The sequence below is a fragment of the Tyto alba genome, unplaced genomic scaffold (assembly GCF_018691265.1).
Source record: "Tyto alba isolate M040663 unplaced genomic scaffold, T.alba_DEE_v4.0 Super-Scaffold_26, whole genome shotgun sequence".
Lineage (NCBI taxonomy): Eukaryota > Metazoa > Chordata > Aves > Strigiformes > Tytonidae > Tyto > Tyto alba.
Window position 1 is genome coordinate 6,036,777 of NW_024881300.1, and position 24,894 is coordinate 6,061,670.

The 24,894-nt window shown below is 37.0% G+C and overlaps 1 protein-coding gene across 6 annotated transcripts in view; it reads right to left on the reverse strand.

Annotated features, from left to right (window-relative positions):
* CHD9 (chromodomain helicase DNA binding protein 9) overlaps positions 1 to 24,894 on the reverse strand; it is a 101,437-nt gene that overhangs the window by 14,316 nt on the left and 62,227 nt on the right. For all 6 annotated transcript variants that reach the window (XM_042797407.1, XM_042797408.1, XM_042797406.1 and 3 more), the window contains 22 exons: positions 24,728 to 24,865; positions 22,465 to 22,586; positions 20,975 to 21,218; positions 19,679 to 19,855; positions 18,476 to 18,619; positions 17,705 to 17,960; positions 16,675 to 16,885; positions 14,360 to 14,555; positions 13,419 to 13,586; positions 12,658 to 12,837; positions 10,931 to 11,041; positions 10,056 to 10,252; positions 9,077 to 9,276; positions 7,394 to 7,553; positions 6,360 to 6,449; positions 5,225 to 5,328; positions 4,984 to 5,101; positions 4,288 to 4,345; positions 3,928 to 3,970; positions 3,550 to 3,769; positions 3,216 to 3,418; positions 2,061 to 2,969 (listed from right to left, as the gene is read on the reverse strand). In XM_042797407.1, the coding sequence (XP_042653341.1) occupies positions 2,061 to 2,969; positions 3,216 to 3,418; positions 3,550 to 3,769; positions 3,928 to 3,970; positions 4,288 to 4,345; positions 4,984 to 5,101; positions 5,225 to 5,328; positions 6,360 to 6,449; positions 7,394 to 7,553; positions 9,077 to 9,276; positions 10,056 to 10,252; positions 10,931 to 11,041; positions 12,658 to 12,837; positions 13,419 to 13,586; positions 14,360 to 14,555; positions 16,675 to 16,885; positions 17,705 to 17,960; positions 18,476 to 18,619; positions 19,679 to 19,855; positions 20,975 to 21,218; positions 22,465 to 22,586; positions 24,728 to 24,865 (4,249 nt within the window). The remainder of the gene's footprint in view (positions 1 to 2,060; positions 2,970 to 3,215; positions 3,419 to 3,549; positions 3,770 to 3,927; positions 3,971 to 4,287; positions 4,346 to 4,983; positions 5,102 to 5,224; positions 5,329 to 6,359; positions 6,450 to 7,393; positions 7,554 to 9,076; positions 9,277 to 10,055; positions 10,253 to 10,930; positions 11,042 to 12,657; positions 12,838 to 13,418; positions 13,587 to 14,359; positions 14,556 to 16,674; positions 16,886 to 17,704; positions 17,961 to 18,475; positions 18,620 to 19,678; positions 19,856 to 20,974; positions 21,219 to 22,464; positions 22,587 to 24,727; positions 24,866 to 24,894) is intronic.

A 24,894-nucleotide genomic window follows, 5' to 3' on the forward strand; every position in this document is an offset into this window, starting at 1 on the left:
GGTTCAGGTGAACAAAACACACAGAACAATGTTCAGAGAAAATCGAAGCACAAAGTTAAAATGAAGAATTAATGTTTGGTTTTTCAGGATGACTGCTAGTGCTTTTCTCGGCATGTAAAGTCCACACAAATTCCTGTTAACATTTCAAGAGCTTAACATGTCAAACATTTAGCTATTTGAAAACAGACATGTTTAAAATAGTCAGTCCTCACTTACTTTAACATATTTCCTTTGTAAACCAACATTCACAAAAATACAAAATTAAATTGAAATGAAAGGTGTCCATCACCAGAATATAGCAAATCTATCGGGATACTACTTTATAAAAACACCCCATTTTATTTACTAGATAGAATGCTGGATGTTCCACATCCTGAACATGGGTGTCTGCATAATTTAACTCTTAAAATTTTAATCACAGAGAATTTTTTCCTAGTATCTTTCAAGTGTGTCCTCTGACTTTCTTATACTTCTCTCTTCATTATTATTTTACTTTTGCCTCCATCCAGACAGCAATACAAGTTTCAGTATGGCATGGGGAAACACCCTGAAACTAAAAAACGAACCAAAACACAGTGCTGCCTGAAAAGGTAAACACTGCATCAGCACAATGAGTATTGAGGGACAATTCTACACAACTCAGATTTGATCTTAACAGCCACGTATCGAGACACCTGATAGAACTTGGCTCTCCTTCAAATGATGTTTCACATATAAAAAGTATGCCAAAGGTCTACAATCACTGTACAACATAGGAAATAAAACTTGGGCTTAAAATTGAAATGCAGATGAAGTTAAGAGAATTTTCCAGTATTTACTGATCTCTTCAATGCCAATTTACAGCAAAAACACCACAAAAGAGCGGCTGACTGATTTCGGAGATTTTGCAATCTGAGGATGGCACAACTACTTGCATAAACAGACTGAGCTGGCAGAAAGCAAGCCTAATATTTGGACTTGTAGCACATGTTATAGTATCCACTCTCTAAACCTAAATATTTATGCCACATAAGCATCCCTTTTCTCTCACTGTTTTAATGTTTGTATACAACTGTTTCCTCTGAAAATGTCCTTCCACTGCTACAAGGCAGCAGCATCTTAATCACTTTGTTGAAGTGGCATTTTATGTGCCCAGTAACCATTTTCCAGGTAAACTAACCCTATGGTTTCCCTCTGTTGTTTCCACAGACAAGATGATCCATCTGATTAACACAACGCCTTTTTCCCTGAGGTACTGGGGAAAAAATAGTTTATTTACTTATGCTGTAATTCCACTGCCTCATTTCATCCTCTTCCTTTTTCTACTACCAATTGTTATCAGACACTAGAGGATTTTTTTCACAGTGAGTTTCCATGGGGCAAAAGTAGAGGACACTTCACAGTATCAAAATAAGCAATGTATTAAATAACGACTGCTTGGTTTATTACAAATTTTAAATCATTTCACTGATCAGAGGTTTTTGCTTCTACTTTGAAGATTTTAAAAATATCTCTGTGTTACTTGGTCCTATGCTCTATACATCGCCTCAGCTTTTTCTACACAAATACATATTTTTAAGCATTTGAAAAGCAGTACACTGCTTGGCCACTGCCAGTTTACAAGCAAAAGCAGCTTACATTATTCTATAGCTTGGACAGAACAAAGCTTGCAGATTTCATGAAAGCATAGTGAAGAAGCTACAAAGACAAGTGAGAGCAAGAGTGGAAAAAATGAACAGAGAAACCCGAAGACTTTCTGTAGTTCGGAATAAGAAGTAATAGTAGTAGGGCATACACACAATATCTGTCTTTCCAGAAAACATTAGCTGTTCAACTCTCCTCCCATGCACAGTAAGCTTGCTTAGGGAATCAGTCAAATCCTAAGCACCTCACCCAAGGTACTGATACGAAGCAAAGAAAATGCTGTGTCCCTGAAATTCCTCAAACTCACTTAAAGAATCAAGGAAATATATTTAAGTTTACTTTTGTGGGATTTAATATTCTTTTTTGGACATATCTCCATTAAGAATAAACTTGTTACGTTTAAGAGTTAAACTGCAGAAATAAGACTACACACATACCACGTTTTTGTGCCTCCTCTTCATCACTATCACTCTCTTCAGACGATGACGATGATGACGACGACGATGATGAGGATGATGATGACGAAGATGATGACGCTGAAGAACAAGATGAAGATGATGAAGAGCTAGAGCCCGATCGAGAGTGTGAACAAGATGAGGAAGACGAAGAGGATGAAGAAGATGACCTGGAAGAACATGATGATCTATCTGAGTCAGAGTCTGAGTCAGAGCTCGAGTCAGATCCCCTTTTGCTGACTCGCTGTTTTTTGGAAGCTGGGTTTGGAGTTAGAGGCTCTGTCCTTGCTGCCACCATTCGCCTGTCTGTTTCAGTCTTCACGCTAGGTTTGTGGTCTGTATTTTGTATTGGTGTGCCATTTTTTGGACTCAAAGGTTCCGATTTCATTATTGTATGTGTCTCCTCTGTAGACATGGATTCCTCTTCTGAAGACTGAGGGTCCTCTTTCAGATTTTCATTTTTTGCTTTTAAGTCCTCAAAAGCATTCATTTTAGCATCTGACAATCTTGACTGAGGTGTAAGAGGAGAAGAAGATAATGCCATCTGGTACTGGTGCAAGAGTGGAGTAGAAGTCCTTGAGAGTGCCACTTTGTTGTGATTATAGTTCCTCTGGGCAGACATAAATGACAGTTCGGGATCACGAAGAATATGATAATCTGTCCTGCTAACTCCATGTTTAGCAGCTCCAATAAGTAAGTCCCTGTCATGAGTTCCACACTCCCACCAGACAGGTAAGTCTGGATTTGGCTGGCATAGTTTTAGTCGTTCAAACAACTGTGGATGTCTAAGAGCCTGTTCTCGTACTTTCCTTAGGAGTTCAATGCGATATAAAGTCCGAGAAGCACGCTCCTCCGTAATTGGCTGGATAAAAATGTTTGGGTCTACCAGTTCTGTATTAAAACAAAACAAAGATGAGAACCTGGCAAAAAAAAAACCCACTGCCAATCAATACTAGAAATAGATGGTTTTAATTTGCTAATATATGCCTCCCCGTTATAACCTTTAATTTTACACTTAACCTGTTTCCTTATTTCCTCCTCTGCCATTTTTGTTTTGGAACACGTGAAAGAAAAACCTTCTCAAGATAAGCACTGGCAACAGGAATTAAAGATAAAACTAAAAGTAAACACACCCACCTTCTTTTGAGGGGAGACGACAGACTCTCCGGCACATTGACATAAATGCATACAAGTACTTCTCTAAGCTCTCATCCGTTTTCTTATGTAGTCTAGCCATTGCTCTGAACTTGGTCCAATCAAATCGTCCCCTTTCAGGATCAAACACCACTCCAAATGTGGACACAACTCTGTAAAAGTCTGCTTCCTCCCTTCTTGTCCATCTTCATCAGCAAGAAAAAAATTGGAAATTCTGTCATTTTCTTTGCTATTTCAGGTCACTAGCAATCATTATTTCTTTCGTATTTTTTATATGAGGATGTATTAAAAATGGTTATTTGCATGCTGCACGTACCGTTGCTGTCTTTCAATCTTAGCAGCCATCTTTGGATTTAGAGCAGCTTCTTCATACGGAGGCTGCATCATACTAGTTTGTATGGGGAATGCTGGCTGGATCTGCTGGGCCTGCCTATTTTTACTTGTTCGTTGATAGGCTGTTATTAGACGGCGAAGGCGTGTTGTTAAGGCAGATTGAGTGGGCCAATAGATTTTGTCTCCTTCCATCATTTGTCCATCTATATTAAAACAAAGTCACAGGAAAAATAAAGTTAATCATTGCTAGTGCCTATGGTTCTACACTAGGCAACCTAAATACATTTTAGCCAAGAGTCAGGAGAATTAAGCAATTCGAAATAGATTGAAATGGCTCAGATTTAAAGTTTTATGTATTTACCTCCATCTGCTATTACTAGATCACCTGGGGATGAAACATCATCCTGTAGAAAAGCAGAAGTGAAGCAAAAGTGAAAACGTAGCCCTCTCCAGAAATTTAGGTTAAAGTTACATCTTACAGACAAATTATTAATATGACAAAGTTTAACGTATCTTTTGGACAAATGAGTAACAAGGCATACAACAAAATTATACAACAATTCCCTCCCATTCCTCTTCCACCCACACAGCTGTAGACAGACATGGATTAAGTTCAATCAGGTTAGACACAGGGAAAAACGTAGTAATTTGCTCAATGAAAAGGTGGAAGTATTATATTCTAAGTGTGTTAAAAGGAGCTATGAAAAGGTGCCTACTATACCTCTATGTCATCTTTAAACATTGCTGGTGTTGGTTTATATTCTGGATCTTCTACATCCCTGTTAAAATTTCAGTACAAAAGAACCTGTTTTAGTAATAATTTACAAGTCCTTACATTCTTTTCAATTAAGCAGAATTCATTTCAATTTAGTTAGATATACTGTATTTAACTTCTTATTTGCAACAAGGAAAATATTTTATAGTAGCTTTGACTTGAATCTTGTACCCCCCCAATTCACTATTTCATTCAAAGATGTTCTTTATGATCACAGCTGCTAACCCCACTGATGAAGCAATGAATAAAAGCAGTTATCTCTTTCAGCAGTTATCAGTGATACTCAAATTGATCTACTGGGGTCACTGGTTAGCTACACAAGACTGCTACAGCAAGCTGACTGACCCAAAATCAAGTTAAATAGGTCTGTAGTACTCTGCCTCTGAAGGCTTTTGCCCTTCACCGTCTAAGTAATGTTTCTGATACAGCAACACAACCTGCATTAACAAGTTGCTGCATTCTTCCTTTCACTGTGAAATCTCAGACTTCAGTGGTTCTGCTACACTGTTGCTAACTCTTTTCCAGTCTGTGGCAGTAAAACCAAAGTGGTATTCTTCACAGAGAATGAAGTACAACATGTAAGTTCAGTCTCATTTACTTTAAGGCCTCAAAACATCCATGCCCACTTTCAAGTGCTCATACCCATCAATATAATCATTTGCTCTCTGTTCAGCAGCAACTGCTTTTTCATCTGGCTTGCCAACCCTTTCCAAGAAGCACAGCGCTGGGTCTGCTCTGATAGTGTTGTATTTTTCATAACCTATAAAGGAAAAGAAACAAGAGCCACAACCTCAACTTTCCGAGTAAGCTATAGAATAATTAAGTGTAGGGTGTTTATACTGAGGTGGGGAGAAACACGTATGTAGTCATCCATATTACTCACCATGTTTAAAAACTCCAATTAGAAGAGATTTATCTGCATCTGCATCCCACCACTCAGCAGGAACTTCAGAGTGATCTGGCTCAGGGACCCAGACATCAATTTCACTGAGGAGAATCACCAACAGCACACCAACATCAATAATATTGAGAGGAAAAAATAATCTTTTACTTTCTCTTTGTACGTAAGTATTTTATGTGGCATTTTTAAACTTCCCTCTTCGAGCACACATATACAACATTCCATGCCCAGCAAACTAATTCAAAGATTACTATGAAGGTTGTAAAGAGTCCTAGGACTGAAATGGCTAATTTTTAAATGCACTTTGTTATTTAACAGCAAGTAACAATTACAAAGTGAATGGTTACGCTACTAAGGCATGTAAACCACAGAACAGAATAGTAATTTATCATTAAGAACAATTTTGAGAATCTAAAGAAACTGAGGCATGCAATTTTTCATCTCTGTATTTTGTAAGACCCTAAAAAGAGCAACACAAAGTACCAAGCTGTCTGTGTGTTTTCTATGTGACAAAGACCAGTAACAGGGAAAGAATATGAAAGCAGAACCAGCATACAATATTCTTCCTCTCTCAGTAAGCTCTACCAACTCCTAGCAGTCTGTGCTTGCAAAACTTAGGAAGGATTATGTGCTTTTGTGTTTAATAGCACGAGATGGACTGTTCTTCCACTAGTATTTGTAACAGCTTTTAGAATCCAATTAGAACTTTCTATCCACCACAAGCTTTTGTAGCAGTGAATTCCAGAATTTCCAAACGGCAATACTTACATTAAAAAAGGAAATGTAACGGAATATGAAGCACAAACCAAAAGCGTGCACGAAGATGGAGGAAAACACCACAAACTAGAATGTGAAGTATGTAATTCTATCTTACACTCATTTTTTCAGTTTATTTGACTTAAATAATTTTAGTTTATATAGCTAGACTCAGAAATAGGAATCAGGACTTCCTCATGTCAAGTTGATACGAAGCCTTTAGTAAACCAACAGTAAACAAAAACATTTTTCTCATGGCCTGAAAATACAAATATTTGGTTTTAACATTTCTTACTTAGGCCTAGAAAGATATATAGTTTGCATTCAAAATAAACCAATAAAAAACCTCTGTATAGTTCACCTGGCATCAATTCCATCAAACACCTTTTGGAATTCATTACCAATGACTTCTTGTTTTAAGTAATACAGCATTCTTACTCGAAGCAAGACCCTAAAAGAAAGTAAGAAATACAAATATTAGCACTCTAAAAGCTTTCAATAGTTGTGGGTGGTTTTATTTTGTCTTTTGGAATATCACAAAGCTTTCAAGTCATTTTCCTAAAACATACTTCCTTCAGTTATAGGAGGACATAATCTCCGATTCAGGTCACCTAGCACTTCTTATTGCGATCACTTTTACAGATCATTTCACTACAGAAGTTCTTTCAAATCCTAGACAAAGGCCAGCAGAACACTCCTCACTCCATAAAACACTGCTAAGAACAAGCCGCTATCTCGCTTCTCCTACTTTAAGGATTCCCTTAGAAAGAATCGAGCAGGCTGACAATTAATATCTTTCACATCACCTTTTCATTCCTTCTCACTTACAATTTGTTGCATGACCCTAATGGCTTCTCCATGCTTTACCTCAATTCTTGACTACAGCTGTATGACGTTTGCAAGACAGTATAACAAGTTTTGCTACAGAAAGTGATTTATCCAAATAAATTATAATTATTATAATTTATAGCCATGAATAGGCTTTCAACAAACTACTAGCTCAAGACTCTCCAGAAGCCTACAGTATGTGTCAGGTAAATAGCATGTAAGATTGAGGTGCAAGAACTTCAGTGCTTTCAGTTGCTTTGCTAAGCACTCCTAAACCCTTTAGTCCTTTGGCTGCTACAAGGTTCCCCAAACATGCTAACGAGGTATCTCTCTCTGTAGACACAAACATACAGTTGCTTTAAAAATGATAACAGAATTATTTTAAATGTGAAATACTTGGTTCACCTACTGATACACTGCAACCTATTTACTCTCATAAAGCAAGCACCATTAAAACTTGTTTCTTCATGGTGCCATTTTAAAGTCTTCTAAGACAATGAGAAATTACACGAGAAGAGAATCTTTAAATAAACATTGAAAGACATTCACACTTGAGCTACAGCTTACTTGTTGCAGTGGTGTTTTATGTGCTTTTTGTATCCTTCATCTTGCAACAGATGTTCTGGATTGTATTTTCGAAGCCATTCTGCTTTGTGTATATCAAAAGTGCTAGCCTGGGTCTTCACTTTTTTTCCTTTCCTTCCTCTAGGCACAGGGGCTGATAAGCCTGTATAATTTAAAATATAATACAGTAACAGCGACAGGTAGGTATAGATCCCCGCATGTCCTGGGTTGAGTGAGTGGTGGAGTTTTTTGGTGGCAGGGGAGGGGGCTATCGGGGCGGCCCCCTGTGAGAAGCCTCTCGAAGCTCCCCCAGCTCCACGTCAGCTCCACTTCTGTTCAGGAAATTGAGCCAATCGGCTGCGCCCCTGCGATAACGTATTTAAGAAGGGACGTGGTGACGTGCAGTGGGACTTGTCAGGAGGAGTTGCTGCAGCTGCATGAACACCAAGGTCAGTGGAAGAACGGAGGAAGAAAGGAGGGGGGAGGTGTGCTGGAGCAGAGAACCCCCTGTATCCTGTGGTGAGACGGCAGGGCGGCCCCCCCGCCACCGATGAAGATCTATGGTGGAGCAGACATTGATTTATGGCCTGTTGCTCCTGCTCAGATGATCAAGGTTCTGTGCCCGAAGAAGGCCGGGGTCTCGTGGGAAAAGGTAGCCCCGCTGCTGTAATTCAGTGCTGGGAGGATTGCAGCATGCAGGGGAGTCCCACGCCGGAGCAGCTCGGGAAGGGCTGCAGCCGTGGGAGAGAATCCAGTCGGAGGAAGTTAGTGACCCATGACAGAGCAGTGTGGGGACCGCTGCAGCCCGTGGGAGGAATTCAAGTCGGAGAAAGTTTGTGGAGGACTGTCTCCTGTGAGAGGGGGACCACGATCGAGCAGGGGGAACAAGTTTCGGACACTCCCCTCACCGAAGATGAAGGAAGTGGCAGCGCTGACTGCACCCCCCATTCCCTGCCCCTGCGCCACTGGGGAAGGAGGTAGAGATATCGGGAGCAGAGCTGAGCCCGGGAAGAAGGGAGGGGTGGGGGGAAGGTGTTCTCAAGATGTGGCAATGCTTCTCACTGTCCTACTCTGTTACGTGTTGTTAGTGTCTGTAATAAATGTATGTTCTTTTTTTCTTCCCCTAATGAGTCTGCCTTTTGCTTGTGATCATAAAAGGGGGATTTTTCCCCATCCTAGTCCTATCTGGAACCCCAAGCCTGGCTCTCTGTCCCTTCTCATTGCCGGAGGGGAAGGGAGAGAGAGCTGCTGCATTGTGGTTGGCTGCCAATCAGGCCTAAACCACAACACCGCAATACTTATAGTCCCTATAGTCAATACCAGCATTGTGACCTGCAGTGCAGAAATAATACTAGCATCACAGACTCTAAATAGAAGTTTTTTTTTCTCTTTTGTCTCTTAGAGCATCTCTGGAGTGTATTTCACCAGCTAAGGACAAAGCAGGAGAGGGGAAAATAAAGGAGAGTGTGTTGTCACCTACCGTGAAACAGAACAGGTTCTTAAACTTTAAGAAAGCTTATACAACATATACTCAGCCATCAGTTGCCATCAATAGAATTATTTATCAGGAAAAAATCCCATTTATTTCAAGTAGGACCCACTGAGAATTTTTAGCTGTTTCTCTCTCAGTACCACAGGCATACATACATGAAGTTATTTTAACTGCAGAAACACGTAAATCCTTACCAAGGTGATTCTGTAACTCTCGTGTTTGCCCATCCTCTGTCGGAGTAATGAGATCCCATATAAAACTTTTAATTTTCTCATCTCCTCTGTAGTGAACAAGACAATAGGCTAACAGTGCTCGGCAAATTATCTCCACATCCTGTTCATTCAGCTGCCTCTTGAAGCGACCATGTGACAGAATTTCTCTCCATCGACCCCACCTAGTCCAAAGCGAAACACAAATCAGCACTTACAAGTGAAACGTGGCTAGCCTGTACGATTTCTGTTACAAAAGGGAATTTCGCTGTAAAACATTTAGATTTCCACTTGTTTCCTTCAGCTTAAGTTACTGAGTGGAAGTATGAAAGTAACATTTGCAACAGAACTCCATCTGTTCAAAACAGAGCTTTAAACAAAACTTGCCTGTTTACCAAAAAATATGGATGATTGTTTTAGGCTTCTAAGACACAAAACTGATGGGAACTCATACTGATAAGCAAACACAGCCATTTATCTTATGAAGTGGGTGAGAGAAGACAGAAGATTTTATTTCCAAATCAACGTATCTGATTTAAGCATGCTTAAATTTAACTGGTTAGATTTTCAGTTCCTATTTACACCTCAAAGTGCAAGATCATCTGCAATTAAGAACACCAAGTCACCTGCCAAGCCTTTATTTCAGATATTTATTTACAGAGTTTTAAGCCTGCCTGCAGCACTTACTGTAACAATTTAGAGAGACTACTATAGTGTCCATGTTAAACGTGATAGCCTCCTTTGAAGAAGGGTTTTCACCTCTCTTTAATGTTTCTTCAGTTGCAAACTGACAAATATTTATACAGCGTGTATGCTAAATTCACATAAATTCATTGTTTAAATAAATTCTATATATACATACCAGATTACTGTCAATCTAGCTAAAAGTTATTCCATAAATATTCAGTACATAGAAAAAATTTTTTTTTAAACTTCCTAGAATGAAGAAGGACGTATACAATACCCATAGACCAGCAAGTTTTTTTCGACCCGAAAGCACTCTGTTCTTCCGTAGCCATTGGAACGGTCACAAGGCCTGCGGAGTTTTGGTTTATCATCACCCTCACTCTCCACTTCAGACAACTCGGCCAGCTCATCCTTTGTAGCACTGAAGGGCCGTGTTTGTTTCCTAATTCTTGGGGTATCAATAACCAGACTGTTCTGCAAAATTTCAAAAAAACCTTATCAGAGAAACAGTTGGTAAGTTTTTAAGTAGATGGCTTCAGTCCAGAAACAACAACTTTTATCTAATGTCATTAATGGGTATTTTGTAAAGGTAACACAATAAACACCCGTAAAGCAAGTAGAATATCTTGTGGTATTTAAGGCCATAAAAAATGGGTTTCATACCATGAGTCCAATACATTAGTTACAAACAATACTGAATACCTCATCTGAGCTGAATACTTACACAGACTATGCTGCAGCCTCTGTGAGAATAAAGGGGCACTGAAACCTTTTTAGAACTGACTACATGGAAACGTCTTCAAGTATAGGACACAGTTTCCAGTATTATAAGACTGATATAATTCTTAGCTATTTTGCAGATTCCAGCGCAGGACTTGCAGACAGTGAAACAGGGCAATCGGAACAACTACACACTTGCAACCCTGTCCAAGTCTTCAACAAAAAACGAAGACCCCCAAACTCTCTTGGGACAGCAGGGAGCTAGGAAATACTAAAGCTATCACCAAGCCGATTACGCATGCACAAACTGACCAGCACACAAAAAGTGTAGTTTCTTGAACTATTAATCAAAAAAGCACCAAAAATCCTATTTCAGAAGTCAACAGCAAGCACATACTTGAAAAAACCTGTATTAAAAAAACAAGTACTTACTCTACCACTGATAGCATCTATATCGATTTCTGCTTTTTTGGCCCATTTCTGCCAGAAGTTGGGATCATCTAGTGAAATATCAGTCCTGTTTCCAGATGCAACAAAACTAGCCTGTAATAGAAGGAAGTATGACCAACACCATACATCAAAAGTTTATGGAGTTTGAATGCCTCAGTGCTGTGAAGACTGCATAACCTTATTCCATAAAAAAATCTCCTAAGCAGCTGTTAAGACTTTAGAAGTTACTTACATTGCAAAGCAACTCGGAAGTTTTCCTCCCCCTTAATTTTTTAAAATCAGATTCATAATATATCCAAAAAAATCTAATGAACTTTTATGCACCATCAAGAGAGAAGAACAAGATTCTTCTGCTTCTAAGTCTGAATGTAAACTACTTGAATGGAAGAAAATAGAATCTTTTCAAGAGACTTATCAGCATTTGGGGATTTCATCTCGTGCAAAAGTACTCGCTTGAGGGAAATTTCAAAGGAGTGTTTAAATTACCAACAATCAAAGCTTGAGAGTGCGAAAAAAGCTTAATTTCAGAAGGCATTTATAATACCCTTATACACTGCTTTTGGGAAAATAGTAAATACATATAAAAATTTCTAACTCTTCTGATAAAAACACAGTGAAGATGATGTTCCTGATCGGTTTCCCATCTCTTCTTTAGCAGTCTGTTTCTTGTATGTTGCTGATTGTGGCTTAAATAAGACAGCCTAAATGTATATATTTCTGTCTATTTATAAATCATAAATACATTTTATATAAATATAAAAATAATAAACATACTTTTATTATTATAAATAATGTTTAAAATGTTTGCTTTTTTTTTTTTTAACTGCATTTGTGAAGTAGCCACATTCCAAGCTCAGTTATACTGCTTGCTTAATATTTTTTTTAATTATTTACTTATGTATTTTTAAATTTACCTGAAATTTGTATTTGTTCAGATTTATATTTGCACGTGCTTTGGAAAGCAGGAGTCCGCATTCACTTCTTGTTCTGTTCATCCAATTCTCCAGTACAGGTTTTGGATTATATGATACTAATATATTTCTCTTACCCACCAGAAATTAGAAAGTGTCAGTCCAATTTTGTTCTAGACTATTAGATTTTTATACATACATATATATACATACATACATATATATATATATATACATACATACATATGCGCGCGCACACACACACATATATACTCTCCACCCCCGGCTATTTTGGGAACTTCCTTATTTTTCAAACTCTTACCAAAAAACCTCAAGGTTCAAACTGTATCCTATGTGTAAGACATCTGTAGAATAAGCCTGACAATTTTTCATCTTATACACGTTTTCTTATACACATTTTCCCCTCCTCTTAATATATCTGAATACAAATGGATGCATAAACAAAACTGTTTTAACGTTCTTGGTTAAGGCAGTCCATTATATCTCACACAAATCCCAGCCTTTTCAAAAGCAGCACACACCTATTACTCATCTTTGCTCAAGCATGCTCTCCATATCTGGCATTTACTCAATCTATATGTGCAAATCTGATTTTTCTCTGTGCACGTGTTTATATAAGCACACATATATCAGAACCCCAGCAAGGTACCTAAAATACACACACATTAAACAGAAGTAAAGATAACTTTTTTTTAAAAAAAAAAAAGCATACGCTTTACAACATTCAATTACGTTAACAGCTCTATACTGCCAAAGAACAACTTGCTGCTTCTGTACCTTGGCAAATGTGGAGCCCCTTCCTTCTGATTCAATTGTGATAGTTTTAGTACGACGCTGCAAAATTTGGTCAATGTCCTCCTCACAGAATTTAGAGCCTTCATCTTCTTCATCCATAATGGCACCATACGCACCTCTTCGAAGCAAGTCTTCTATTTCTTTTTTCGAGAGTTGCTGGATCTGAGCAAAGAAAACAGGTTTTAGACAGTTAAAAAAAATAATGCCATAAAGTCTTTTCTATTTCTCTTTCCCCTTCTGATGTTTCTGCAACCTAACTGTGCCGTGTAATTTATAAACTTAAAATCTAGATTTTTAAAAGCTAAGAGAAAAATCTAGTTGACAGTTGAAATAATCTGTTATGTGGTTACAGTACACATTTTTACAAGTACGTGTCTTTTGTTTTGGGTATTCTCAACACTGCCATAAATTTAAGAAAATTACCTGTTAATACTACATGTAAACCTCACCTTAAAGTAATGCATTGTATTAATATAACAAGGTACAAGGAAACAAAGGGAAACTTTACTCCTTGTTTTAACTTTGATATTATCTACCTTGGACCTTAAGAGGCAAGAAATAGTGAAAGATTTATGAGAGTAACTGACTACATTTAAAATTGTAACAACTATATTGTTAGTAAACATCGGAAAATGTAACAGAGATGCAAACTACAGAAAAATGGTAGCTTCTGTAACTTGAAATAGTTCCCACACAATTACAAAGCAAAATGAAAAGTAATTTCAAAAAGTAAGTCTACATACACCACCAACACTGTTCTCTCGTCCACTCATGCTCTGTAAGACAGCCTTATCCAGCCCCAGTTTCAGGCTTGCTCTGTCAAACATCTCTCTCTCATAGGAGTTACGCGTTATCAATCTGTAGACCTTCACTGCTTTGTTCTGACCAATCCTGTGACATCGGGCTTGTGCCTTTTGAAGGGAGAACAGTAGAAAGAATTTAGACTTATCTAGGAAGGAGATAGGATTCTTTTTTAAGAAATTGTTTCTGCTGCAGTGCAACCTGAAAAACAACAGTATGAGCTCAAAAGGAAGTCAATTCACGTAGGAGTTAATGGAAGCTACCGGACATTTTCCACATTGTGAACACTTTTCTAAAATCAGTGTAGTAAGTAGAATTCAGGTGCATGATCTGTGCTGAATGCTACTGAAGTGTATTTCTCTTGCAATAACACTACATAAAAAGACATGCTAGCTCCTAAGTTATCTGATCTCCAGATACAAATAGTAAAGGAGTTGCAATTTGAGAACGGATTAAATTTCAGCATCCAATTCCTAGATTTCGTTAATTCAATGTTTCCCAGTATGTACTGATCCTTTTCCATAGATGATGTTTTAGCTCAACAGCTCTATTTCCATAAACTATGTTAGTATATGCAAACATCTAACACCTACTTTCATGGAGTCATCAAAATCTTAAGGGCTTTATCAACTCACTTAGTTTTGCTGTGTTGTGCTTTTAAAGAGTAATCAGTTTGAAAGACAAAATTAGAACCCAGCCAGACCCAGATGACCTCTCCTATCCAAGTAGAAAATATTTAAGAAACATTAAACATATGCCTTAAGAGAAGCTGAACATGTTAAAATTATGCATGGCCAAAACAGAGACAATACTCTAAGTGACCAAATCTGTATCAACCAGGTTTGACTTCTTAGGCCTCGCTATTAAGCTCAAAGGAATTTACCTGCAGATCATTTTGAGGATTCCAGTCAGAATCAAAAATGATACATGTATCTGCTGCAGTCAAGTTAATGCCCAATCCACCAGCTCTGGTGCACAGAAGGAAGACAAAGCGATCGGAATCTGGTTTGCTGAACCGGTCAATCGCAGCTTGTCTGAGATTCCCTCGTACTCGCCCATCGATTCGTTCATACAGGTATCTGGAAATTGCCACAGATACACACACAGGAATAGTTAGAATTTTTTTTGTAATTTAAAGGGGGATTAGAACAGATCTCCTGCTTGTATATTTATTCCTTACAGTGAATAAAAGTGATATAAACTAACTTTGATTATCAGTGGTTAACAAAACCAGGAATCATGACACAACCTGTAGTACCAATATACATCAGCAGCAAGTCCAAACAGCGAGCACCTTAAGACAAGTTCTTCTGAACGTGGTCTATTTAAACAAGTACCTGATTATACATAGCAGAAAATATATATTACCATGGCACTTAGTTGCATTAAAACACACCATAACCTCAAGTCCCACGTGGACACTTACAAGTCTTTTGCATGCTATGATTCTTGGAGCCCTGCCTAGGGTCACAGAAGCAGGACAGTATACTTTTGTATTACATGTCAAATTGCCTGAAAATGTTAGGGGTAGCCAAGTAGAGCATCAGAAAGCACTACTTGGTGAACTGTCATTGGACAACTCGTATATTGATATTGTCAAGATTAAGAGAAATAGAACAAAAATGACGTGACAGCGCCTCTAACAGTCTTTATCAAGGCATCAATGAATCCAGGGCTTCCTAAACTAAACCCATCCAATTTAAAAGCCTGAAGTGAAACTGCTGTTTTTCAAATTTCTGTTACCTTTGACAATTACAAAGACTCCTATGAAGCTTCTGAAATCAAGTGAAATGCTTAAAAAGGGAGTGAATACTTTAGTACATTGTAAATGGAGTAAGAGGCTGAATATGTATCTACTCATCAAAAAGCCTCACAACCATCTTTCTTCAAGTCAGCTATGAAATGGCACAGCAGATAATCCACAGGACCACAGGCATTTTGGCAGGCAGCCTTGTCCTACAGCCATGAATTCTGTTAAGTATTAAGTCTAATCATGTCTGCACTTTAGTATTTCTAGTCAAATGGTAGCACAGAGCAAGTTTCAGCTTCTACAGATTTCAGAAGATTCTGTAGATATGATATACTAACGTAGATGTTACCTCATTACAGAAAAAGAATTGTCTTCCATACTGGATTATAAGAACTACTGTGAAGTTAAAATTACTTTATTAAAATAAAACATACTAACTGTTGAGCTCTCAGTTCAAACAGATAGCTTAATGAAGCAAAAAACATACAAGTTGTATAAAATTATCAGAAAAAGAAGTATTAATAAAATCTACTAATGATTTTCAATATATATTCCAGTGTCCTCTGCAGGAAGGCTCGACACTTCTACTTTTTATTTTTTTACATCTTAACTCCGTATACTATGTAGTTCACTGACAAACATGCATTTCAAAGCAGAGTGTACCTTCCAACAAATATACTACTAAAACAACCAGAACTATGCCTTTTTATAGTTCTTCAGGTTGATATAGCAACTATGATTGTAATCAAGTGTAAGGTTAGATTTGATGTGCTAAGGTTTTATGCACAGTATTTAGTCACATGCTTAAATAAGCTCTTCGTTTCCGTGGAGTCAACAGAATAATCAAAGGATGCTATTATATGTGACAGCAAAAGCCAATCTAAGGAGCTACTTCATGGCTGGCAGTTCAGTTCTACTGTAAGACTCAAAGCAGTAATAATTAAGGAAAGAAAGGAAGAGCGTTTTTAGTTTTACATTAAGATAAAGAAAAAACACCTCTAGTTGATTACCATTTTGTACTTACATTCTGTTGGGAGTAAGGAACTGCATGACCCCTGTCTGGGCCAAGTTCAACATGATGTAAATAAAGAACACACTCTATGCTTCCTGCGGTTTGGATGAGCAACACGAAGCTTGAACTTAGTTCCTGACAGGCTATGTATAAACAGTACATACATACGAGAATGTTTAATAGAAAAAGCAACAAACTGAAGGCACATGGTATACTCAATAACCTCTCTTTAGCTGTTCTCTGAAGTTCTTCCCTTATTGGTGAATAAATGACAAACCATGACAGAAAACAGGCAAGACACAGTGTGATTAGCAAATAAATCCACCACAGTTATTGCTATCTTTGCTATGTTGTAATCATTAATCCTCCACTAACATTCAGAGATAAGCCCACTGAGAACAATATACTACAGCAGACAGAATATGCAGCATCTTACCTTTTATGTATAAGGTAATCCTCCAAAATATCAAGGCAGCGCACCATCTGAGAGAAGATAAGGACCTTGTGGCCTCCTGCTTTCATTTTTGGAAGAAGTTTATCAATAAGAACCAATTTACCAGCAGACTGGATCATTGCTTGCAGATGGAAGTCAGGAGCACTTGGGCTATACGTTTCTTTAAACTCTCCAAGGATTTTTTCTTCAGCACCTACCAGAGAAGGTATTTCTTAGCTGTATCTACACAAACATCTCCATGTACATACAAGACTAAGTTATCAGAATCAGTGTTTGTACTCTAACAATCCCCCATTAAGCACTGCCGGAGACAGAACAAAGCTCTGGATGGATCTAAAGTCTACCAAGAAAATGTATTTCTGTGCTCTTTGAAAACAAGTCCTAAGTTCTTAAGCAGAACACCACAGAAAAAACACCTAGAACGAGTCGACACCCTCCCCCCCCCATCCCAAACTACAAAACCAAAAATACAATTTGTTCTCAAGTGTTGTGTAAAATATGAACTAAAAAAAACACAAGTCCTTTCGTCTCGGTGATATTTAACATGGGACATGAGTCCCAAAAAACAGTATTTTGAACACCTTTTCTCAAGTCCCACTATGAATGAAATTACAGCAAAAGCTTTAATGATTTAACATGTATTTTCTTGCAAGCAGGAGAAAAGCAATGAAGACTGACACAGACCATATCACTTGCAAAAAGTGTTAATTTTTTAAGTTAGCTCTGGAAGTTCTTCTTTATACTGCTTTTAAAGAGATGTAACATTTCCATGATAACTGCTTCTAAATGTTCTGTGAAATCCTACAAAACAGGTTCACATTTCAGGCCTCAAATACACAACTGCCTCACAACCTTGCCTTACATGTATCAAAAAACTGCTTCCACCTAATCCAATCCTTGGAAAGTCTGATGAAAATGTCCAATAATTACATCAACAGTTCTTACATACGTCCAATAAAAGTACAAAAGTAGTTAAAAAAAAAAAAGGAATCAGTCTTTATCATGTATTTACCTTTGATGAGATAAGGGTGATTACAACACTTTCTGAGTTCCATCATAGTGTTAACCAGATTGGGTACATTTGCTTGCCCTGCTCCTTTGGACAAGAAAGCAAAATTTTTCTCCAAAATAGCTCGATAATATTTTTTCTGAATATTAGTTAGTTCTACTTCAATTATAGTTTCCTCCTTCGGAGCCAGCTTTTTTTCTACATCTTCCTTTAATCGCCTGAGCATCATGGGTTTCAGGATAGCTTGTAGTTTCTGAACCTAAACGAAACACAATAGTTTGTCAAAACAGTAAAATGTAATATTGTAGTTTAATTAAATGTTTTTGAAGACCACATCACTAAGTTTTTTTCCTAGAGTTATATAAAATATTTTCCAAATGGGATATAGCCTTCCTTTTAACCCCAAATTACTAAAGTATGTTTTCATGTGCTCCTAAACCAGAAAACAGATTATCTTTTTAGCATTTGTCTGCAGAGAGACTGCCTACAAAGCTAGAAAAGCTCAAGTTTTATTATTCTACTTACTTGCCAAGTTTACAGAACTGACCCAAAAAGGTAAAAATAATTCTTTAACATCAAATATCACACTTAACTGATTTCTACTGCCTGCAGTTTAGAGAAATCGCAGGACAAAGAAACTCACAGGTGGTATGTGGAGAACGAAGGGGGAGGTTGGGGAGCAGTAACAGCTACTACCTAAACCAAAAGTTTTCCCTTCAAGGAAGTCAGTCTTACACAGTGAAGCTCAAAATGAATTTATTCAACATGTAATACCTGTTCCTCTGTTTTAAGGTCTCCAAATTCTTGCATGAATGTAGATTCAGCAGGAAAACGCAATGGTTCAAGAAAGTGAAGGAGGCTAAATAATTCTTCTACTGTGTTCTGCAGTGGGGTACCCGTTAACAGCACTTTATGCTCCTAGAACAGGAAACGGAACTTACGTGACCTTCTGTGTGCACATCTGCAAAAATCTGTGTTAAGTCTGAGCATCATAATCTGAAAATACCAGTTCTGCATATCACTAAGTAGACAGCTAATATAGATAAATAGATTTATAAAAGAACAAGTATTTTCTACTAGCTTTTCTTCAAATTCTGTCTTCCTACATCTGCAATGAAGAAATGGCTGAACACTTCAACTTTTGCCTGTTAATTTTCACACATCTATGATCCTCTCGTGTGGAAAATATACACTATATAAACATATATACATAATATAAAAATATGTAATATAAATTGTAAATATAAAATGAAACTATAATGTAAAAATATGCAATATGAATGTAATGGCAATATGTAATATAAAAATATACTACATAAAATATATATACATATATATATTATGCATGTATCAGAAAGCAAGACAGACAACTTCTGATATATATATTATGCATGTATCAGAAAGCAAGACAGACAACTTCTGAGAACATGTAGCAATAAGTGTATCAAAGTATTTGCAAAGTCAAAAGAACAATGCAAAACCAGTCCTGGTGCATCCTCTAGTAATGTACCCGAAGTCTTCAGATTCATGGTAGTATCCACTTTTAACAATCTTGTACTATATCAAATAAACCCTTAACTATGGGACTAGACAATAGTTCTGTTTTAAATTCTACTACTTGCTTGCTTTTATTGTTAAGTAACTTATTTAAAATAGTTTCTAGGTTTATAAACATTGATTACTGCACGCTATTGTAAAGCAAATTTTAAATTAAACCTTCATCATAAATAAAGACAAATTATAGATAGTATGACCAAAAATAGATTCTGCTTACAGTTCGCACTTGCCACATTTTATTTCATCAAAAACATACCAGCATCAGCTACCAAAAATACATTTGAAAAGCTATCAGGAATAGGTAACTGTCCAGAAAGACTGCTTGAGAGGTCTTTTTTGGCAGGTAAAACAAATTTGTGATTTGTTTTTTAACTGTACTTCAGTAGAATTAAACCCAGAAGGTGAAATATAGTTACTCACAAGGTTCATTAATTTTAGTCCTTCCAAGAGTTTACAATTTTTATTCTTCAGTCTGTGAGCTTCATCAATAATAACGCACCGCCACTCAATTGCATTTAACTCTGGACATCCACCAAGAATCATTTCAAAAGTTGTGATAATGGCTTGGAATCTGTAGGAACCTCGAACAATCCGTCCCTAGAGATTGATCAACACACAAAATTTGTTGTATTACCTTGAATCTACTCAATTGAAACAGTTTGCTGCTTAAATTTTGTGAAGAGCCAGACATCAGATTTCACATTATAAATTGTTTTGTCATCCCATACACATTTATAGTATTGTAATTAATACTAATGAGTAATTATCCATATCCACAAATCTAATATTGTCTAACCAACAGTAAAATTCTTACCACTTTTAAATTACAGATATAACCATCTAATAAAAACTGTTTCAGAAGATGCACAGTTAAGATAATGTTTTTAACTCTGTGAAAATTAGAAAGACTGGCAGGAAAAGCCCTATAGTCAATCAATCAAAATATATGACAGCCATATATTTAGCACAGTAAGGAGCAAAAATATCACCTGAGAACAAAATTAATACTTCTTATCCAGATTACTCCTCTGGTCTGACAAAGACAATACTCAAGGCCTTCAATAAGGCACTATACAATAACTCACTAAAGAAACATGATGTCATTTCAGTATTTAGCACTACTTAAAGAAAGTTTTTAGTCTTATCAGTTTTTTCAGAAATACCATGATAGTATAAAAAAAATTGTTTATTGATGCAAAATATATAGAAAAGGCAAAAAAAGGCCTAACCCTTTAAAATAGTCATATTTCAAGGTTTTTTTGACATCATTTAATTTGAAGTATTTCAGACAGAAAAGCAAGCTGTATGCAGACAAAGCTAGTTTACCCTAGGAAAAGGAAACCAACAGCTACATAAAGGTAGCATAAAACTTAATCAGCTGTATTTTTGTTCTCACTGCCCTTCAAATTCAGGACCCAACTGCAACCATCTATGTACACTTTAATCTCCACATGAGTATCAGTGTCACTGCTACTCAACTGCAAAATTACTCAGCGTACTGCAACAACATACATCTTACTGCAACCACTTCCACAAAACCTACTCAGTAAGCATATGTTAAAGAATCTGATATGTAAAAAGCTTAAAAAACACATGATGGGACATAAAGTGGCTTTTACTAACGCGTATGTACATAGAAAGTAAAGTATACTTTTTATTACTACTGCCTGGAAGAGGTTTTTAGCAAGTTACTGCATACAAGTGACATTACAATACCTGGGAGTCCCTGAAGTACATTTCATACTGCTGAATCATCTGCCTGCTGATCATACTTCCATGATACACTACAACATTAAGGTCAGTCCATGTGCGAAATTCTCTTTCCCAGTTTGTTATAGTGGAAAGCGGAGCTATGATCAGAAAAGGCCCTCTAATACCAGCCAGGAGGATCTCATAGAGGAATGTAATTGACTGAATGGTTTTGCCGAGACCCATTTCATCTGCTAAAATGCAATTTCGCCTGAAATTAAAATATATTTATTTATTGTTATCATCAAGGAAAGTACAGACACTACCCACACAGACAATTTATAAAAACAAAGCTCAAATGTACTGGCTTAAAACAACAGGCAAAATTTAGGCACCGTAGAAGACGCTTGCAAATGTTCCCTGGTTATGGTGAAAAATGAACTCAGTACATAAAACCACAAGTTTTCAGTCATGTTTAGCACTTGCAAAAGCTGAGAATGGAATGTTCCATGAGGTTCTCCTAGAAAAATATTCCAGAATTATTCTTCTGGGACTACATCTGCCCTAATTAAAGGAATTCAGATTAATCAGATCTCCTACATGTACACTCACCTTGACAAAACTGCTAGAAATTAATGAAGATTCCCTTTAAGTCACAGATGGAAAGTATCCCAGCTGCACTCACATAAAAGGAGTGTATTACAGCACCACTGACAAATTTCCCCCCATTTCCAAAACTGAGACAGATGTATGTAACTGAATTACGACATGATGTACCACTAGGTGCTCACCCTCAGACACATACTCCAGCCCTTCGCCCTGCACAGGTGCTCACACAGCTATGCGGTGCTTGACTGAGATTTAAAACAAAATTTTATTTTGCAGATCATTAAACTGTATGGCAAAATCGTATTCTTGCTGTCATAATCTCTATAAAGGACAAGCAACTGATATTTTGGAAATAAAGCAAGAAGGAAGATTCAAGAACAGAAATCCAACTTAGAAACAGAAAAAATATATTGTTCTAGAAAAAATCTTGCAAGTGATTATATTCCAAATAATATACCACAGCATTAATGAACAAAAGTTAACTTTAGCTTACAATACAGAAAACATGATTATTTACTAGCCTTATTTCTGGGAAGAGGTAACTCTACTTGAAATACACACTAATTCTAGAAATCACTTTGAAAGAAGCAAGTATTTCCCAGTTCCAAAAATTCTAAAAGCTTGTACTTTGGTGAAGTTGGATTTTATTTTAATTGCCTCACAGCCATTGAAAATTTATTTTCAGGTAGGTTAGTTTTATTCGTATAAAATTTGTTTTTTGTTACTCTTGTTGATAAGAACATATTTGTATACCCAAAGGAAGAAAAATTTGTTTTTTCCAGTCACACCCTTTTAGTTATAAGGAGAAAAGTTAAGATAAATTTAGTTAAAACAGTATTCATCCCCACTAACAGTGATCCATTCCATATGGTTTAAAATTCACATTAAAAAACATTCCATGCATATACCTATTGTACCAGTTGAATAGGAGCCAGTTAAGTCCTTCCAGTTGATATTCCCTGAGCTGATTGCCATTTTTATATTCCCTAGACTGTTCTATCTTCTTCCAGGAGTTTGGAGGTGGTCGGTCCTTTAAGGGAAAGATTGTGTAAGTCAGTACACGTTTTTTTTTTTTTCCAAAACATTTTAACCCACTATTTCCTGAGTGTAACAACTTAGATTTGGAATGCAATTATTCAGTCTTATAACTGCTAAGGTACCATTGTTCACATTACTCACTAATTAGTAGTTTGAGGGAACCTGAATTTTGTATCTATTTGTCTACATAAATTAATACTTTTACAATTAATTTAAGACTGTATTATAATAGTATCAAGCAACTGATTTCTAAAAATAAGTATACAAATAGCTTGGCACTGGTAATGTGAAATACTAATTCATTCATATGAAAAACTTCAAGAATATATGAAGTTTCACTTTGGAAGCTCTAAGAACCACTGTCCATAGCCAACCAAGTATTTGAGACTACCAAAATCCCCAAAGTCTAATGCATGCTGATGCTACCCCTCCTGATGCGGCTGAGGCAATCTACAGAGTTACTGTGATCTTGCTCTTCCCTTTCAGCACTTGCCCTGGTCACTGCTGATCACTCCATCTCACAGTTTGCCAATTCAGGCAGCCAACACCAGGTATACAAAAAAGTAAACTTCACCATGGGATCAGGTGCAAGACAGTACCTGAATATTCAGGATCATGATACAAAGAATAGGACAAAACAGACTCTAACAGTATCAAGTTATATCATCTTAATGTCCCTAGCAAGTTAAAGGAAAGCTGAGATTTCTGCCTAAAATAAAGAAGAAAAAACAACCACCCCCCTCCTCCCTAAAGTTCCCAAGCTCAGAGGCTCAACAGGCTGGCCATCAGCTTAGCACACAACTTCAGATAGAGATTGTGAAGTTTTTGACTGATACTAGGTAGGATTCCAGCGAACACACTCTCTTTGGATAGCTTCTGTGTCCCAATGTGAATAAGCTCACACATTCAAAGTATTTTTAGTAAGAGCTTTTCTGACCAGCTGTACTTCCCACCCCCCTCTACATTTCTCAGTATTTACAAAAGCTCGCGTTCATTCTAGACTCATGTGGCCTTATCTGGCAGCTCTGAATTTTAGATTTCAATTTTCTCTCTCTCTCCTGCCATCGGCAGCATCATCTGACACCAGGTCCCTGAGCAGCAGTGCCTGTCCCTCCCCAGCAGCTGTGGCTTCCTCCCCTCACCCACAAGCAACCATCTACCCACTCCCCCCTACCAGGAGAGCCACGCTCCTGCTCGCAAGCCTGCAGTCAGCAAATACTCTCCAGTACTTGCTGAAGCATGGAACAAGAAATACTTGTTGCTGATGCTAAGATGACTGTCAGTTGTACAGTTGTACTTCAATCCTCTTTTCCTCTCAAAGCCAAATACGGTAACAAAGAGGTATAAAGGCTGTTCTTCCCACACCAAAATGACAGGATTTTAAATAAATACTAGAAAAATGAACTAAAACCAATATGAAGACATACATCGTGACTACTGTCATTCTCTGTAGATGCAAAAAACATTCAAGAGCCTACAAACTGAAACACTGTGAATATTCCATTATGTAGAATAAGCAAGTTTGAACAAGCGTTGCACTACACCATGCAGGACACAGGTCTTACTCTAACAATGTCAGAGACTTGAAATTGAACTATTTTGTTTTCTCCTGCTCTGAGACAGGAGACCGATAATTTAAAGATAAAACACATTTCCTTATTACACGTATTTTTCTTCCTTTCAGCTAGCCCTTCATGGCAAAAAGAAAAATAAAAGCAGGAAGTAATTACAGAATCTGTTTGACAGATCTCATTTGCCAATTTCCTTCAGCACTCAAGTACAAGATTTAACTCTGTTCTCTATAAAAGGGTGTTTATAGTTTAATCTGTTTTCTCCTCATCTTAATGGTGTTCAGATTCTGTGATAGCCAGTTTCAATATGTTGCTCTTCACTCAGCAGTTCAGAAAGTTACAGCACTTTGTATTTTTTCCTAAACAGTATTATGTTTTAAAAAGAATACCAAATTAGATGACAATATTTATGTCTACCTGAAAACATTATTATTAGGTAACAGGCACACAGATCCTTTATACAAAATGTCAATAAGCCTCCTGTTTTAACATAAAAATTTAAAATTGAGCAAACCAAATCCAATTTGTCAAGACAGACAAGTCAATTAGGTATAATTTTTACCAATCTCCTTGAGTCAGGCCTGGAAGCTTGCAATTGTTCAAATTCTTCTATTTTTGCTTGATCTACATCTTCTTTCAGCTCCCACGTACTGTCTTCATATGGCAATGAACACCATTTTACTAAATAGTAAATAACAGGCTGCAGAAGAAAATTCTGAATGTTATCAG